This window comes from Pongo abelii, chromosome 12 (genome assembly GCF_028885655.2).
Source record: "Pongo abelii isolate AG06213 chromosome 12, NHGRI_mPonAbe1-v2.0_pri, whole genome shotgun sequence".
Classification (NCBI taxonomy): Eukaryota; Metazoa; Chordata; class Mammalia; order Primates; family Hominidae; genus Pongo; species Pongo abelii.
In genome coordinates, this window is record NC_071997.2 from 100,073,867 (window position 1) to 100,093,390 (window position 19,524).

Consider the following 19,524-nt stretch of genomic DNA (forward strand, 5'->3'; position numbering starts at 1 on the left):
CTTAACAATTCTCTTCCACCCATTAGAATAAAGCCAAGTTTCTATCTAATTCACACCTACAGCATACAACTTCTACTCTCCATCTTCAAGTAGTAATTAACAAAGACCACAAGATTATCTGAATGTATTCTATTTCACATACAAAAGATTAAATTCTGGCCGGTGCAGTGGCTCATGGCTATAATCCCAACAGTTTTGGGAGGCTGAGGAAAGTGGATGGCTTGAGCCCAGAAGTTCGAGACCAGCCTGGGCAACATGGTGAAACCCCATCTCTACCAAAAATACAAAAATTAGCCAGTCTCATAACCTGGTCTCTAAATAGACAAACAGGTAAAAATTTTTTTTTTTTTTTTTTTTTTTTTGAGATGGAATCTCACTCTGTCACCCAGCCTGGAATGCAGTGGCACAATCTCAGCTCACTGCAAGCTCCGCCTCCCGGGTTCACGCCATTCTCCTGCCTCAGCCTCCCGAGTAGCTGGGACTACAGGCGCCCGCCACCACTCCCAATTCTTTGTATTTTTAGTAGAGACGGGGTTTCACTGTGTTAGCCAGGATGGTCTCAATCTCCTGACCTCGTGATCCGCCCACCTCGGCCTCCCAAAGCGCTGGGATTACAGGCGTGAGCCACTGCGCCCAGCCAAAATTTTTAAAATAAAATAAAATAATTCTGAAACAATTTATGATAGTCACAGGTAATATGTTAAAAATGTTAACCACATTAACCCTGTAACATGTGTTACAGGGTTAATCCCAGCACTTTGGGAGGTTGAGGCAAGAAGATTGCTTGAGCCCAGGAGTTTGAAACAAACCTGGGCAATATAGTGAGACCTCATCCCATTTAAAAATGAAAGAAAGAACAGAAAAGAAAAGAAAAGAACAAGCAAAAAAAAGATTAAATTCTGTATTAAATTGTACACCATTTTCATACATTGCTCATAATACTCATCATATCCTATTTATCACCAGGAGATAATTTTCTTTTTTCCTTTTCTTTTTTTTCAAAGAGAGTTTTGCTCTTGTTGCCCAGACTGGAGTTCAATAATGCAATTGCACTCATTGCTTATTGCAACCTCCACCTCCTGGGTTCAAGCAATTCTCCTGCCTCAACCTCCCAAGTAGCTGGGATTACAGACACGTGCCACCACAACCGGCTAATTTTGTTTTTTTGTTTATTTTCTTTTTTTTTGAGACGGAGTCTTGCTCTGTCGCCCAGGCTGGAGTGCAGTGGCATGATCTCGGCTCACTGCAAGCTCCGCCTCCCAGATTCACGCCATTCTCCTGCCTCAGCCTCCTGAGTAGCTGGGACTACAGGCACCTGCCACCACGCCCGGTTAATTTTTTTTTTTGTATTTTTAATAGAGACAGGGTTTCACCATGTTAGCCAGGATGGTCTCAATCTCTTGACCTCGTGCACCCACCTTGGCCTCCCAAAGTGCTGGGATTACAGGCGTGAGCCACTGCACCCGGCCTAATTTTGTATTTTTAATAGAGACAGGGTTTCACCATTTTGGTCAGACTTGGCTCGAACTCCTGACCTCAAGTGATCCACCCACCTCAGCCTCCCAAAGTACTAAGATTACAGGCATGAGCCACCATGCCAGGCCAATCACTGGGAGACAATTTTCTATAGGACAACTCCACATTAAGAAACAACAAACACAGACAGGCGCGGTGGCTCACGCCTGTAATCCCAGCACTTTGGGAGGCCGAGACGGGCGGATCACCTGAGGTTGTGAGTTCGAGACCAGCCTGACCAACATGGAGAAACCCTGTCTCTACTAAAAATACAAAATTAGCCAGGCATGGTGGTGCATGCCTGTAATCCCAGCTACTCGGGAGGCTAAGGCAGGAGAATCGCTTGAACTCCAGAGGCAGAGGTTGCATTGAGCTGAGATCGCATCACTACACTCCAGTCTGGGCAACAGAGTGAGACTCCATCTCAAAAAAAAAAAAAAAAAAAAAAAAGTAGTTGGGGGTTTCTGGGATCAGAAAACACATGCATAAATACTAAAGGGCTTCATGGAAGCAGCTGATTTAGGTAAACTGACCAAGAGTCATAATTCAAACTAAAGAGAATTCATTAGACATGTCAAATAAACATATTAAGGCAACCACCCCCCAATAATGACAGAGAAACAAAAGTCTGATCATAAAACTAGCAAAAAGGAATTCTGATAATCTGTTTATATATTTAGAAAAAACCTAAGAGATTCCAAGAGAAGACAAACATAAGGAAACAAATATGATAGCAGATAGAAAAATTGGTCTACACCCAGTCTGCCTTTTGTTATTTCTTCAAGAGGGGTAATACATAACTAACTGCATTATTAATTCATAGTTATTGAATCCTAGAAGAAAAGCACTATTTATCTCTATATACGGGTTAGGAATAAAAAAGGTTTAAACACCAGTTCTCCCTGACTCAGCAACCTTTAAAAGGCAAAAGAAAGAATAAAATGAAGTCTGTGTCCAACCCATTCAGTGTTTCTATGGTACTCACCTATTGAAATTGTTAGACTTAGGTGTTAATTGAATTTAATAACTTGCCGTCCTACTTGCCTTGGTTAAATGTTCCTGAGGAGTGGGTGCTGGAGTGAATTCGCAATTTGAAAGGACATCCCCTTCCCTTCTTACATCTAGAATCAGTTGTGCCACATAATTTTCCTGGAACCGTGTTCTTTTTCCCAAAGCACCTGAAAAAACAATAAAATTATATCTACTGACTTACCCATGAGATCTACTGTACAATCATGAGGAGTAATATTTTCAGAGCGCTTTAGAGTTTACAAGGGGCCAGGCGTAGTGGCTCACGCCTGTAATCCCAGCACTTTGGGAGGCAGAGGCGGGCGGATCACGAGGTCAGGAAATCGAGACCATCCTGACTAACACAGTGAAACCCCGTCTCTACTAAAAATACAAAAAATTAGTCGGGCACGGTGGCGGGCGCCGGTAGTCCCAGCTACTCGGGAGGCTGAGGCAGGAGAATGGCGTGAACCCGGGAGGCGGAGCTCGCAGTGAGCCGAGATTGCGCCACTGCACTCCAGCCTGGGCGACAGAGCGAGACTCCGTCTCAAAAAAAAAAGAGTTTACAAGGTATTTTCTCCATTTCACATAAGAAAGTCCTGAGGCCCAGCCTCAGGTTTTAAATGACTTATAAAATTAGAAAGCCAATAAGCTCTGGTACCAGGACTCAAACCCAGGATTTCTGCCACTGAAGTCCACATACTAATTTTTGCATCAAACTACCACCCTTTAAAAAAAAAAAAAAAAAAGTAACACATTGAGTGTTGTAGGTAGAAGAACTATTATTATCTCTTTTTCACAGATGACAAAAACAAAAGTTCTGAAGAATACAGTCATTTGTTCACGATCACAGGGCTTCTCAGCATCAGAACCAGAGCTTAAAGCCAGGATCTTTTGGTTCTAAATCGACAGTTTATTACACTATCTGACTTCATGTAAGACCAAAATTTTTTCATTATGTCTCTGAAATAACTTGCGGCAGAATAGCTGTTTTCAAACCACTTTAAGAGAAGCAAAAGTTCCAACATTCACTCTCTGGACAAGGTCAGATTACAAAGATCCTTGATTACAAAGACCAGTCTAGGAAGTCTGGATTTTATCCTGTTATGAGTCTGGCTCTAAGTCATACATTAACCTTTTAAATATGTTATGCTGAAGATAGCCACTGAAATTGTTCGATACAGCTTACTTTTTTATTTTATTTTATTTTTTTATGAGATGGAGTCCTGCTCTGTCACCAGGCTGTAGTGCAGTGGCGTGATCTCGGCTCACTGCAGCCTCCAACTCCCTGGTTCAAGCGAATCTCCTGCCTCAGCCTCCAGAGTAGCTGGGATTACAGGCACGCACCACCACACCCAGCTAATTTTTGTATTTTTAGTGAGAAGGGGTTTTGCCATGTTGGCCAGGATGGTCTCGATCTCCTGACCTCATGATCTGCCCGCCTCAGCCTCCCAAAGTGCTGGGATTACAGGCGTGAGTCACAGCACCCGGCCACAGCTTATTTTGTATAGGAAGGCTATAGATGAGTGGAAAAAAAGAATAACCTGATTCTCATATTTGTGAACACCACATTTGTATTTCTAAGTTCTTCAACTCTAACTTAGAAAACAAAATATGAAGAATTAGCTAGTAAATAAATATACCAAGAATTAAGTATTATGCCATCAATAGTCCCAATAAAGCCTCCTAGAATCAAAATACTTAAAAACATAACTTCTGAAACTAACCTCACAAGATACATTACATATATTTTCATATACAGACAACTTACACATGGCCATTGTTCCAGCTTATACATGGCCATTGTTCCAAGTTATAAGCTGGGTATTAAACAATTTTGCTTTTTTTTAATTTTAATTTTTATTTTTATTTTATTATTATTATACTTTAAGTTTTAGGGTACATGTGCACAATGTGCAGGTTAGTTACATATGTATACATGTGCCATGTTGGTGTGCTGCACCCATTAACTCGTCATTTAGCATTAGGTATATCTCCTAATGCTATCCCTCCCTCCTCCCCCTACTCCACAACAGTCCCCAGAGTGTGATGTTCCCCTTCCTGTGTCCATGTGTTCTCATTGTTCAATTCCCACCTATGAGTGAGAATATGTGGTGTTTGGTTTTTTGTCCTTGCGATAGTTTACTGAGAATGATGATTTCCAATTTCATCCATGTTCCTACAAAGGACATGAACTCATCATTTTTTATGGCTGCATAGTATTCCATGGTGTATATGTGCCACATTTTCTTAATCCAGTCTATCATTATTGGACATTTGGGTTGGTTCCAAGTCTTTGCTATTGTGAATAGTGCTGCAATAAACATACGTGTGCATGTGTCTTTATAGCAGCATGATTTATAATCCTTTGGGTATATACCCAGTAATGGGATGGCTGGGTCAAATGGTATTTCTAGTTCTAGGTCCCTGAGGAATCGCCACACTGACTTCCACAATGGTTGAACTACTTTACAGTCCCACCAACAGTGTAAAAGTGTTCCTATTTCTCCACATCCTCTCCAGCACCTGTTGTTTCCTGACTTTTTAATGATTGCCATTCTAAATGGTGTGAGATGGTATCTCACTGTGGTTTTGATTTGCATTTCTCTGATGGCCAGTGATGGTGAGCATTTTTTCATGTGTTTTTTGGCTGCATAAATGTCTTCTTTTGAGAAGTGTCTGTTCATGTCCTTCGCCCACTTTTTGATGGGGTTGTTTGTTTTTTTCTTGTAAATTTGTTTGAGTTCATTGTAGACTCTGGATATTAGCCCTCTGTCAGATGAGTAGGTTGCGAAAATTTTCTCTCATTTTGTAGGTTGCCTGTTCACTCTCATGGTAGTTTCTTTTGCTGTGCAGAAGCTCTTTAGTTTAATTAGATCCCATTTGTCAATTTTGGCTTTTGTTGCCATTGCTTTTGGTGTTTTAGACATGAAGTCCTTGCCCATGCCTATGTCCTGAATAGTAATGCCTAGGTTTTCTTCTAGGGTTTTTATGGTTTTAGGTCTAACATTTAAGTCTTTAATCCATCTTGAATTAATTTTTGTATAAGGTGTAAGGAAGGATCCAGTTTCAGCTTTCTACATATGGCTAGCCAGTTTTCCCAGCACCATTTATTAAATAGGGAATCCTTTCCCCATTGCTTGTTTTCCTCAGGTTTGTCAAAGATCAGATAGTTGTAGATATGCGGTGTTATTTCTGAGGGCTCTGTTCTGTTCCATTGATCTATATCTCTGTTTTGGTACCAGTACCATGCTGCTTTGGTTATTGTAGACTTGTAGTATAGGTTGAAGTCAGGTAGCGTGATGCCTCCAGCTTTGTTCTTTTGGCTTAGGATTGACTTGGCGATGCGGGCTCTTTTTTGGTTCCATATGAACTTTAGTTTTCTCCAATTCTGTGAAGAAAGTCATTGGTAGCTTGATAGGGATGGCATTGAATCTATAAATTACCTTGGGCAGCATGGCCATTTTCACGATATTGATTCTTCCTACCCATGAGCATGGAATGTTCTTCCATTTGTTTGTATCCTCTTTTATTTCCTTGAGCAGTGGTTTGTAGTTCTCCTTGAAGAGGTCCTTCACGTCCCTTGTAAGTTGGATTCCTAGGTATTTTATTCTCTTTGAAGCAATTGTGAACGGGAGTTCACTCACGATTTGGCTCTCTGTTTGTCTGTTATTGGTGTATAAGAATGCTTGTGATTTTTGTACATTGATTTTGTATCCTGAGACTTTGCTGAAGTTGCTTATCAGCTTAAGGAGATTTTGGGCTGAGACAATGGGGTTTTCTAGATATACAATCATGTCATCTGCAAACAGAGACAATTTGACTTCCTCTTTTCCTAATTGAATACCCTTTATTTCCTTCTCCTGCCTAATTGCCCTGGCCAGAACTTCCAACACTATGTTGAATAGGAGTGGTGAGAGAGGGCATCCCTGTCTTGTGCCAGTTTTCAAAGGGAATGCTTCCAGTTTTTGCCCATTCAGTATGATATTGGCTGTGGGTTTCTCATAGATAGCTCTTATTATTTTGAGATACATCCCATCAATACCTAATTTATTGAGAGTTTTTAGCATGAAGGGTTGTTGAATTTTGTCAAAGGCCTTTTCTGCATCTCTTGAGATAATCATGTGGTTTTTGTCTTTGGTTCTGTTTATATGCTGGATTACATTTATTGATTTGCATATATTGAACCAGCCTTGCATCCCAGGGATGAAGCCCACTTGATCATGGTGGATAAGCTTTTTGATGTGCTGCTGGATTCGGTTTGCCAGTATTTTATTGAGGATTTTTGCATCAATGTTCATCAAGGATATTAGTCTAAAATTCTCTTTTTTGGTTGTGTCTCTGTCCGGCTTTGGTATCAGGATGATGCTGGCCTCATAAAATGAGTTAGGGAGGATTCCCTCTTTTTCTATTGATTGGAATAGTTTCAGAAGGAATGGTACCAGGTCCTCCTTGTACCTCTGGTAGAATTTGGCTGTGAATCCATCTGGTCCTGGACTCTTTTTGGTTGGTAAGCTATTGATTATTGCCACAATTTCAGATCCTGTTATTGGTCTATTCAGAGAGTCAACTTCTTCCTGGTTTAGTCTTGGGAGGGTGTATGTGTCGAGGAATTTATCCATTTCTTCTAGATTTCCTAGTTTATTTGCGTAGAGGTGTTTGTAGTATTCTCTGATGGTAGTTTGTACAGTTTTGCCCACACATGCAATGTAACAAAAGGTAGCTAAGATCCAAGACAAGCCCACAAAATCATATTTATTCATAATATATTGGAAGGATTTTACTGATAGAACTAGCTCTGTAAGAAGCACAGAATGTGGGCCGGGCATGGTGGCTCACATCTGTAATCCCAGCACTTTGGGAGGCCAAGGCAGGCGGATCACTTGAGGTCAGGAGTTCAAAACCAGCCTGGCCAACATGGTGAAACCACATCTCTACCAAAAATACAAAAAAAAAAAAAAAAAAAAAAAAAATTAGCCAGGCGTGGTCGTGAGCACCCATAATCCTAACTACTAGGGAGGCTCAGGCAGGAGAATTGCTTGAACCCAGGAGGCCAAGGTTGCAGTGAGCCAAGATCGCGCCATGGCACTCCAGCCTGGGTGACAGAGCAAGACTCGGTCTCAAAAAAAAAAAAGCAAGATGGAAGGAATAGGTGGGTATTTACAAGAAAGGGCAATGCAGAAAGGCCAAACTTGGTCAGGAAATGCCCCTATGGGCCCATTCCCCAAAGGCTCAAAAGTGTGTTTGTGTACTGCCTGCCTGCTATCTATTACTAACACGTCTAAACAGATCAGCGCAATAAATGGAAAACTCTAGAAATAAGGAAAATATATCATTTCAAATTTGTTATAAACTATAAATTTGTAAATAAAACCTTTAAAATCTACTTTTGTAAAGCAAATAGGATATAGAAAATCTAATACCAACATACAATACAAACTGCCAATGTATATAGTTTTATCATAAAAATAAAATCAATTATCCACAAAAAATAAAAGCCTCACCTGTCAAATCAGTTTGTAATTGGCTGATGTCCTTAGCAATATCCAACTGATCTTTTGCTTTTCTGTACTCATAATAATATAAAAACACATATGCACATTCCAGATGGAATTGAATAGCCAAATATCGACCTGAATCATCTACAAACAGATTCTGTAGTTTCATCACTGCAAGACAAAAGAAAACATTAAAAATTATGATGAGAAGAAAAATATATTAATGTGTAAAATAGAGTCTATAATACATAAAGTATATAGTACATAGTCTCTGTTGTTAAATAATTTTAAACATAAAACCTGAAGAATACAGTAACACTAATAGTTACCAGCCAGCATTATCTGAGCACTTACATGCTCCAGACATGAGCTAAGGACATTATGTACATTATCTCCTTTATTCCACACAGTCCTGGGAGATATGATTCATAACCTTGCTCTTTCTCAGTGGGTTTGTCTTAACCATGCCAAAAAAAAATAGTAGGGGGACGGGCACAGTGGCTCACGCCTGTAATCCCAGTACTTTGCGAGGCCGAGGCGGGCGGATCACGAGGTCAGGAGTTCGAGACCAGCCTGACCAACATGGTGAAACCCCATCTCTCCTAAAGATACAAAAATCAGCAGGGCATGGTGGCATGCGCCTGTAGTCCCAGCTACTCAGGAGGCTGAGGCAAGAGAATCGCTCAAACCCGGGAGGCAGAGATTGCAGTGAGCTGAGATTGCACCACTGCACTCCAGCCTCAGTGACAGAGCAAGAACCCATCTCCAAATAAATAAATAAATAAATAAATGGGGGATGGCTGTCAAGATGGCCAATAGGAACAGTTCCGGTCTCCAGCTCCCAGCAAAATCGAGGCAGAAGGTGGGTGATTTCTGCATTTCCAACTGGGGTACCAGGCTCATCTCACTGGGACTGGTTAGACACTGGGTGCAGCCCATGGAGGGCAGGCCAAAGCAGGGTGAGGCATCACCTCACCCAGGAAGCACAAGGGGTTGTGGAACTCCCTCCCCTAGCCAAAGGAAGTCCTGAGGGACTGTGCCATGAGAAATGGTGCATTCTGACCCAGATACTAAGCTTTTCCCGTCTTCGCAACCTGCAGGCCAGGAGATTCCCTTGGGTGCCTACACCACCAGGGCCCTGGGTTTCAAGCACAAAACTGGGCAGCCATTTGGGCAGACATGAAGCTAGCTGCAGAAGTTCTTTTTCATATCCCAATGGCTCCTGGAATGCCAGCAAGACAGAACCATTCACTCCCCTGGAAAGGGGCCTGAAGCCAGGGAACCAAGTGGTCTAGCTCAGCTGATCCCACCCCCCACGAAGCCCAGCAAGCTATGATCCACTGGCTTGAAATTCTCACTGCCAGCACAGCAGTCTGGTCAACCTGGGATGCTCGAGCTTGGTGGGGACAGGGGCGTCCACCATTAGTGAGGCTTCAGTAGGTGGTTTTTCCCACACAGTGTGAACAAAGAATCTCTGGGACACAGCTAAAGCAGTGTTTAGAGAGAAATTTATAACACTAAATGCTCATAAGAGAAAGCAGGAAATATCTAAAATCGACACCCTAACATCACAATTGAAAGAACTAGAGAAGCAAGAGCAAACAAATTCAAAGGCTAGCAGAAGGCAAGAAATATCTAAAATCACAGCAGAACTGAAGGAGACAGAGACACAAAAAACCCATCAAAAAAAAAATAAATGAATCCAAGAGCTGGTTTTTTGAAAAGGTTAACAAAGTAGATAGACCACTAGCCAGACTAATAAAGAAGAAAAGAGAGAAGAATCAAATAGATGCACTAAAAAATGATAAAGGGGATAATCACCACTGATCCCACAGAAATACAAACTACCATCAGAGAATACTACAAACACCTCTACGCAAATAAACTAGAAAATCTAGAAGAAATGGATAAATTCCTGGACACATACACCCTCCCAAGACTAAACCAGTAAGAAGTCAAATCCCTGAATAGACCAATAACAATTTCTGAAATTGAGGCAGTAATTTATAGCCTACCAACCAAAAAAAGCCCAGGACCAGACAGATTCACAGCTGAATTCTACCAGAGGTACAAAGAGGAGCTGGTACCATTCCTTCTGAAACTATTCCAATCAATAGAAAAAGAGGGAATCCTCCCTAACTCATTTTATGAGGCCAGCATCATCCTGATACCAAAACCTGGCAGAGACACACACACAAAAAAGAAAATTTCAGGCCAATATGCCTGATGAACATTGATGCAAAAATCCTCAATAAAATACTGGCAAACTGAATCCAGCAGCACATCAAAAAGCTTATCCACCACACTGAAGTTGGCTTCATCCCCAGGATGCAAGGCTGGTTCAACATATGCAAATTAATAAACATAATCCATCACATAAACAGAAGCATGACAAAAACCACATGATTATCTCAATAGATGCAGAAAAGGCCTTCAACAAACTTAAACACCCCTTCATGCTAAAAACTCTCAATAAACTAGGTATTGATGGAACAAATCTCAAAATAATAAGAGATATTTATGACAAACCCACAGCCAATATCACACTGAATGGGCAAAGCTGGAAGCTTTTCCTTTGAACACTGGCACAAGACAAGGATGCCCTCTCTCACCACTCCTATTCAACATAGTATTAGAAGTTTTGGCCAGGGCAATCAGTCAAGAGAAAGAAATAAAGGGTATTCAAATAGGAAGACAGGAAGTCAAATTGTCTCTGTTTGCACATGACATTATCATATATTTAGAAAATCCCATCGTCTCAGCCCAAAATCTCCTTAAGCTGATAAGCAACTTCAGCAAAGTCTCAGGATACAAAATCAATCTACAAAAATCACATATTCCTATACACCAATAACAGACAAACGGAGAGCCAAATCATGAGTGAACTCCCATTCAAAATTGCTACAAAGAGAATAAAATACCTAGGAATACAACTTTCAAGGGATGTAAAGGACCTCTTCAAGGAGAATTACAAACCACTGCTCAAGGAAATGAGATGGCACAAACAAATGGAAAAACATTCCATGCTCATAGATGGGAAGAATCAATATCGTGAAAATGGCCATACTGCCCAAGGTAATTTATAGATTCAATGCTATCCGCATCAAGCTACCATTGACTTTCTTCATAGAATTAGAAAAAAAACTACTTTAAACTTCATATGGAACCAAAAAGAGCCCGTATAGCCAAGACAATCCTAAGCAAAAACAACAAAGCTGGAGGCATCACACTACCCGACTTCAAACTATACTACAATGCTACAGTAACCAAAACAGCATTGTACTGGTATCAAAACAGATATATAGACCAATGAAACAGAGTAGAGGCCTCAGAAATAACACCAAACATCTACAATCATTTGATCTTTGACAAACATGACAAAAACAAGCAACAGGGAAAGGATTCCCTATTTAATAAATGGTGTTGGGAAAATTGGCTAGCCATATGCAGAAAACTGAAACTGGACCCCTTCCTTACATCTTATACAAAAATTAACTCAAGATGGATTAAAGACTTAAATGTAAGACTTAAAACCATAAAAATCCTAGAAGAAAACCTAGGCAATACCATTCAGGACATAGGCATGGGCAAAGACTTAATGTCTAAAACACCAAAAGCAATGGCAACAAAAGCCAAAATTGACAAATGAGATCTAATTAAACTAAAGAGCTTCTGTACAGCAAAAGAAACTATCATCAGAGCGAACAGGCAACCTACAGAATGGAAGAAAAGTTTTGCAATCTACCCATCTGACAAAGGGCTAATATCCAGAATCTACAAAGAACTTAAACAAATTTACAAGAAAAACACAACTCCATCAAAAAGTGTCCCCTAGTCCCCCACCCCCCCATGATGTTCCCCTCCCTGTGTCCATGTGTTCTCATTGTTCAACTCCTACTTATGAGTGAGAACATGCAGTGTTTGGTTTTCTGTTCCTGTGTTAGTTTGCTGAGAATGATGGTTAAGCTTCATCCACGTCCCTGCAAAGGACATGAACTCATCCTTTTTTATAGCCGCATGGTAGTCCATGGTGTATATGTGCCAAATTTTCTTTATCCAGTCTATCATTGATGGGCATTTGGGTTGAAGGATATGAGCAGACATTTCTCAACAAAAGACATTTATGAGGCCAATAAACATACGAAAAAAAGCTCATCATCACTGGTCATTAGAGAAATGCAAATCCAAACCACAACGAGATACCATCTCATGCCAGTTAGAATGGCGATCATTAAAAAGTCAGGAAACAACAGATGCTGGAGAAGATGTGAAGTAGGAACACTTTTACACTGTTGGTGGGAATGTAAATTAGTTCAACCATTGTGGAAGACAGTGTGGCGATTCTTCAATGATCTAGAACCAGAATTACCATTTGACCTAGCAATCCCATTACTGGGTATATACCCAAAGGATTATAAATCATTCTGCTATAAAAACACATGCACACCTATGTTTACTGCAGCACTGTTCACAATAGCAAAGACTTGGAGTCAACCCAAATGCCCATCAATGATAGACTGGATAAAGAAAATGTGGCACATATACACCATGGAATACCATGCAGCTATAAAAAAGGAGGAGTTCATGTCCTTTGCAGGGACGTGGTTGAAGCTGAAAACCATCATTCTCAGCAAACTAACACAGGAACAGAAAACCAAACACTGCATGTTCTCACTCATAAGTAGGAGTTGAACAATGAGAACACATGGACACAGGGAGGAGAACATCATGCAGGGTGGGGGACTAGGGGAGGGATAGCATTAGGAGAAATACCTAATGTAGATGATAGGTTGATGGATGCAGCAAACCACCATGGCACATGCATACCTACTTAACAAACCTGCACGTTCTGCACATGTATCCCAGAACTTAAAGTATAATAAAATAAAAATTAAAAACATGGCAACATAAGGTGTTGACAAAGTACCATGAATCTACAACAGTTAAACAAATTTTTATGGTGTGAAAATTTTATGGTGTGAAACATATTTTTATGATGTGAAAACACATTGAAGAAACTGGTTAGAACCAAATATTAAATTGGTAAGATAAAGAAAAAATAGAGTTGTACTTCAATGAGATCCTTAAAAAAAAGAAAAAAAAAAAAAGAGGCAACACCGAAAATCTGAGGAAGAGGATATCAGTTTACAAGTTTTCTTCATAGAGAATGTAGAATTTCTCCCTTAAAAGAAAAGGAGGGGCTGGGCATTGTGGCTCATGCTATAATCCAAGTGCTTAGGAAGACCTAGGTGGAAAGACTGCTTGAAGCCAGGAGTTCAAGACAAGCCTGAGCAACATAAAGCGGACTCATCTCAACAAAAAAATAAAAATATCAGTCAGGCATGGTGGAGCATGCCTGTAATTCCAGGTACTCAGGAGGCTGAGACGGGAGGATCATTTGAACCCAAAAGTTCAAGGCTGCAGTGAGTTATGATCATGCCACTGCCCTCCAGTCTAGGTGACAGACTGAGACCCTGTCTCTAAAAATAAAAGAAAAGGAGAAAAAGATATATATCCATATATCTAATACAATATGAACATCAAATAAAGAATAAGTGAATATTGGCTTGGCAGTCAGATTCTAATTTATTTCACTAAATATCTAAGATGAAAAGAATGGAGGATAATAACCTAGTAAAACAGCATCTGAAATAAAATGACTGTCAAAATTAACTACATATAAAGACAGGCTAGTTCACATACACTAAGTAACAAGGGTGTCTAACAGGCACCCTTATCCAATTGATCCCCCACAACAGAATTCCCTTCTATAATATCGCTGACAAACTATCTCTCACAAATGTTTCCAATATGTGTTAGCCAGCATTTCACAAAACAGCCTACCAGAACGAATATATAATGAATGAATGGAACACAAAGGCTGATGACAGTTTTCCCATCATTCAAGCTGAAAAAGAAGTTATTTTTACTGAATATCTAACTCTGCCTAGCAATGGGTATTTTACATGTTGCGTTATTTAATTCTCACAATGATGTATTGGAGGCTGACATTATCTCCACTTAATTCATTATAAAATTGAGCTCAGGCTGGGCACAGAGCCTCACACCTATATTTCCAGCATTTGGGGAGGCTGAGGTCAGAGGATCACTTGAAGCCAGGAATTCAAGACCAGACTGTGCAACATAGCAAGACCACATCTCCACAATAAATTAGCCAAGCATGGTAATATGCTCCTGTAGTCCCAGATACTGCAGAGGCTGAAGTGGGAGGATCGCTTGAGCACAGGAGGTTGAGGTTGCAGTGAGATATTATTACACCACTGCACTCCAGCCTAAGCAACAGAGCAGTCTCTAAAAAAAAATTTTAAATAGGGCCGGGTGCAGTGGCTCATGTCTGTAATCCCAGCCCTTTGGGAGGCCGAGGTGGTAGATCACCTGATCTCTACCACTGGTAGATCGAGACCAGTCTGGCCAACATGGTGAAACCCTGTCTCTACCAAAAATACAAAATTAGCTGGGCGTGCTGGCACGTGCCTGTAATGCCAGCTTCTTGAGAGGCTGAGGCTGAAGAATCACTTGAACCCCGAAGGTGGAGGCTGCAGTGAGCTGAGATAGTGCCATTGCACTCCAGCCTTAGCAAAAAAAGAGTGAAACTCCGTCTCAAAAAAATTTTTTTTTTAATTTAAATTTAAAAAAGAAAAGAAAATTGAGCTCAGCTTACTGACTGGTCACCTCATTAAGTGGCAATGCCAGGATGTGAATTCAAGCTTGTAAGGGAAAGGGGTATGAAAAAGTTTTCAGGGGAAGGATAAAGGTGCAGAGCTGATGCTATAAAAGTCCAATCTACTTTATTACCTAAAATCTGGCAGAAACACCTACAGCTAACAAACAGGTACCCCTTTATCTTTACGTGAGCTGAAATTTAAATGGGTCTGAAAAAGAAAGTGTTTCGGTGAAACCCTGTCTCTACTAAAAATACAAAAATTAGCCGGGCATGGTGGCAGGCGCCTGTAGTCCCAGCTGCTCGGGAGGCTGAGGCAGGAGAATGGCGTGAGCCTAGGAGGCGGAGCTTGCAGTGAGCCAAGATCGCGCCACTGCACTCCAGCGTGGGCGACAGAGAGAGACTCCGTCCCAAAAAAAAAAAAAAACAAAAAAAAAAAACGGAAAGACAGTGTTTTTCTACCATCCATTTAAGAGATTCTCTGGACTCAAAGAGAGTAAGTCAAGATGTACATATCTCACCTCAGAAGGCACATAGGCATCCTAACGTTAACTTCACTGTGAAAACCCCTGAGTAGATTTCATCCATGCAAACCAAACCCAGGAAAAGCTGGATCTAATAATACTTAATGCTCTTGATGACCGATTCTTCTTTTTTTGTTGTTGTTTAAATGTTCTCCTTTTGTCTGCCCATTATTCCTGAGTGTCTAGTCATTACTCTCAGAAATATAATAACCTTCTATGACCTTAGTACAATTCACAAGTGACACAATTTTGCTTGGCTGCCAATGACAGTAATCTTCCCAAAATGTTCTGGATGCAAAAATCAAGGGACATAAGGGTTGGCCAAGGTTCTTAAAAATCTTCTCTCAAGTATCACAGAAAGGACATTTACTGCATTTAATAAGGCTTACTAAGTTGTGATAGTTCAGGTAGGTCTATTATCAAATTTAAACTGTACTAAGAATACATAAGTAAGTCACACAAATGCCCAAAGTTGGTTGTATGTATCTATCTTCCCTCCTATCTACCTACCAGCTTTTCTGCCCACCTATCTATACATATGTATATATGTATGTACTATCAGTATAATTGGCTTTATTCTTGTACTTCTGTGCTTTCTCTGCATTATCTTATATGTTCAGAGACCAAATGTTGGATAAATAAAGTAGGGGAGCTAGGGCACGGTGGCTCATGCTTGTAATCTTAGCACTCTGGGAGGCCGAGGCGGGTGGGTCACCTGAGCTCAGGAGTTCGAGACCAGCCCGGCCAACAGGGTGAAACCTCGTTTCTACCAAACATACAAAAATTAGCCGGGCAAGGTGGTGTGCACCTTGTAGTCTCAGCCACTCAGGAGGCTGAGGTGGGAGAATTACTTGAGCCTGGGAGGTGGAGGTTGCAGTGAGCCAAGATCACACCACTGCACTCCAGCATAAAGAAAAACAAGCATAAAGAAAAACAAATAATGTCTCCAGGTAATTCCTGCATAGAGATACAGATTTAGAAATAATAGTAGCATGAAAGATGATGGCTTGAAATATATCTGAACCTAGGCCAGGCACAGAGGCTCACACCTGTAATCCCAGAACTTTGGGAGGCTGAGGCAGGCAGATCACTTGATGTCAGGATTTCGAAACCAGCCTGGCAAACATGGTGAAACTCCATCTCTACTAAAAATACAAAAAAATTAGCTGTGCTTGGTGGCGGGTGCCTATAGTCCCAGCTACTCGGGAGGCTGAGGCAGGAGAATCACTTGAACCCGGGAGGCAGAGGTTGCAGTGAGCAAAGATCGCGCCATTGCACTCCAGCCTGGGTGACAGAGCAAGACTCCATCTCAAAAAAAAAAAAAAAAAAGGAAAGAAAGAAAAACAAAAGAAATATATCTGAACCTGCAAAGTAAGGAAAAGTTACAGCTGATAACTCTGGATTAGAATATAAGTAGGGGCTGGGCAAAGTGGCTCATGCCTGTAATCCCAGCACTTTGTGAGGCCAAGGCAAGCAGATCACTTGAGGTCAGGAGTTTGAGACCAGTCTGGCCAACATGGTGAAACCCCATCTCTACTAAAAATACAAAAATTAGCTGGGCTTGGTGGCAGATGCCTGTAATCCCAGCTACTTGGGAGGCGGAGTCAGGAGAATCGCTTGAACCTGGGAGGTGGAGGTTGCAGTGAGCCAAGATTGCGCCACTACACTCCAGCCTGGGCAACAGAGCAAGACTCTCTCTCTCAAAAAAAAAAAGTTTGTGAGTGTTTCAAATTTTAATTGTTCCAAGAGTTTTCTTGATAAGCCATGAAAACCAGGGAGGAACATGGCCTATCTTGTCTAAATAGGAAAGTGCTTGCTAACTCCAATTCATTTCCTCTAAAAAATCCTCTTCCTGCTGACCTCTATACTTTGCAAGCTTCATTTCCTATTGCGGACCCCTCTAATTTTTCCATTGTTCTCCTGCCTCTCTCGCTTCCCAACTATCTCCCTCTCTTCCGTCGTATAACCTTTCATCACTATCGATTGAGTTATTAGCAATTCTTAGAATTATGCTAGATCAGGCCGGGCGAGGTGGCTCACACCTGTAATCCCAGCACTTTGGGAGGCCGAGGTGGGCGGACCACGAGGTCAGGAGATCGAGACCATCCTGGCTAACACGGTGAAACCCCGACTCTACTGAAAATACAAAAAATTAGCTGGGCATGGTGGTGGGCGCCTGTAGTCCCAGCTACTCAGGAGGCTGAGGCAGGAGAATGGTGTGAACCCGGGAGGCAGAGCTGGCAGTGAGCCGAGATCGCGCCACTGTACTCCAGCCTGGGCAACAGAGCAAGATTCCGTCTCAAAAAAGAAAAAAAGAATTGTGCTAGATCTTACTGCAAGGTTTAAGTTCCATTCTTCCCTAAAAATGGGGTGGGGTAGGAAGAGCTAGGTAGCTAAGAAGAGAAGACACACAATCATTACTGAATGATTCAATATGCAGCTAGTTTGATCCTAAATTGTGTGCCATTGACCAAACGTAGCAGAGGGGAAACCCATAAAGACTGGATAATTGAACGAACCTTATCAGAAGGGTGGGGCCTTAAAAGATGGGTAGAATTTGGCTACAACCTCACACATCAAGTTTGTAAGGTTTACCAAGGAGGGGTCCATGTGTGTCTCATCCACTGGTATAGGCCCAGCACCTATCACAGCTCAAATAATATCCTCGGAGTGAGCAAATATTCTAAAAACCCTTTCATGGTGATCACCAAGGAGATGAAAATCCAGGGTCTTCGTGATCTAGCTCCTCCCCACCTGTAAACCTCATCAGCTGAGACACACACCCTTCACACTCTGCTCCAGGCATTCCAAACTACTGGAATTCCCAAATTCACAAAGATGTTCCAAGTCTCTGTGCCTCTCTTGCACATAGTACATGTCCTTTCCAAGTTCTCTACCCAAAAAATTCCCACCATTCTTTAAGATTCAGTGCAAGTATCCGCCACTTGGTGAAGGTTTCTCTGACCTCCCGGTTCAGAACAATCACATTCTCTCCCTCATTCCTTACTCTGCATTACCTGTTTGTCCTACCTGTATTTTAGTCCTTATCTCACTAAGTTCACTGATATCCAGAGCACCCAGCGCAGTGTTTGGAACACAGCAAGCACTCAAGAGTTTATTAAATTAAATATCAAATTCAGCAGGAGATAGAAGGCCAAAGATAAAACTGGGACTAATTAAAAATTTCCTCATTAAAAAAAAAGACATTATGAAATTGGCATTTAGAAAACTCAAGCCAGTACTCAATAGCAGTGTTGTTCAATGCAACTTTCCCTGATGTTGTTGAGCAGTCTACAGCTGCTTGTCCAGATGGTAGCCGTTAGCTACATGTGGCTTCTAAGCACCTGAAATGTGGCTAGTGAAACTGAGGAACTGAATTTGCAATTTCATCTATTTTACTTTATTTGAATTTAAGTAGCCATACATGGCTAGTGGCTACCATATTGAATAGTACAGCTCTAGTTAGCAGAAATACTGCATGAAAGTGACATAATATAAGATTTTGTAATTAATTTTAAAAGTACTGGGTGACAGAGCGAGACTCTGTCTCTCAAAAAAAAAAAAAAAAATACTTTGTAGCAATTATTAATCCTAACAATGAAATGAGCTCCTTCTCAAAGTATCTCTGAAACTGTCCAACAAAAAAGGGGATAATTTTTTAGACGCAAACTTCCAAGAGTCCACCATTAGTATGAGTGAGAAGCTGGACTACAAAACGTCACATTATTTTATACCTGGAAAGAATTCAAAGATTATTTTATAAGGAAGTGAATCTTGGTTTGGAAGTCAAGTGAACTGCTTGAGTTCACACAGGGAATCAGGAACTAAAAGCTAGATTTTAAAATGCTATGTCAGGCTGGGCATGGTGGCTCATGCCTTTAATTCCAGCACTCTGGGAGGCCGAGGTGAGAAGATCCCTTGATGCCAGGAGTTCAAGACCAGCCTAAGCAATATAATGAGACTTCTGAATTTTAAATTTCTCTACAGAAAAATTTAAAAATTAGCCAGGCGGGCCAGGCACAGTGGCTCACTCCTGTAATACCAGCACTTTGGAAGGCCAAGGCAAGCAGATCACCTGAGATCAGGACTTCAAGACCAGCCTGGCCAACATGGTGAAACCTCATCTCTACTAAAAATACAAAAAAGAAATTGGCCAGACATGGTGGCAGGCACCATTGGTCCCAGCTGCTTGTGAGGCTGAGGTAGGAGAATCACTTGAACCCAGGAGGCGGAGGTTGCGTTGAGCCGAGGTCACGCCGTTGCACTCCAGCCTGGGTGACAGAGTGAAACTCTGTCT

At 41.2% G+C, this 19,524-nt stretch overlaps 1 protein-coding gene across 1 annotated transcript in view; it reads right to left on the reverse strand.

Annotated features, from left to right (window-relative positions):
- TTC27 (tetratricopeptide repeat domain 27) overlaps positions 1-19,524 on the reverse strand; it is a 203,055-nt gene that overhangs the window by 156,597 nt on the left and 26,934 nt on the right. Inside the window, 2 exon segments of the mRNA NM_001133856.1 lie at positions 2,560-2,693; positions 8,028-8,192. Coding sequence (NP_001127328.1) covers positions 2,560-2,693; positions 8,028-8,192 — 299 coding nt within the window.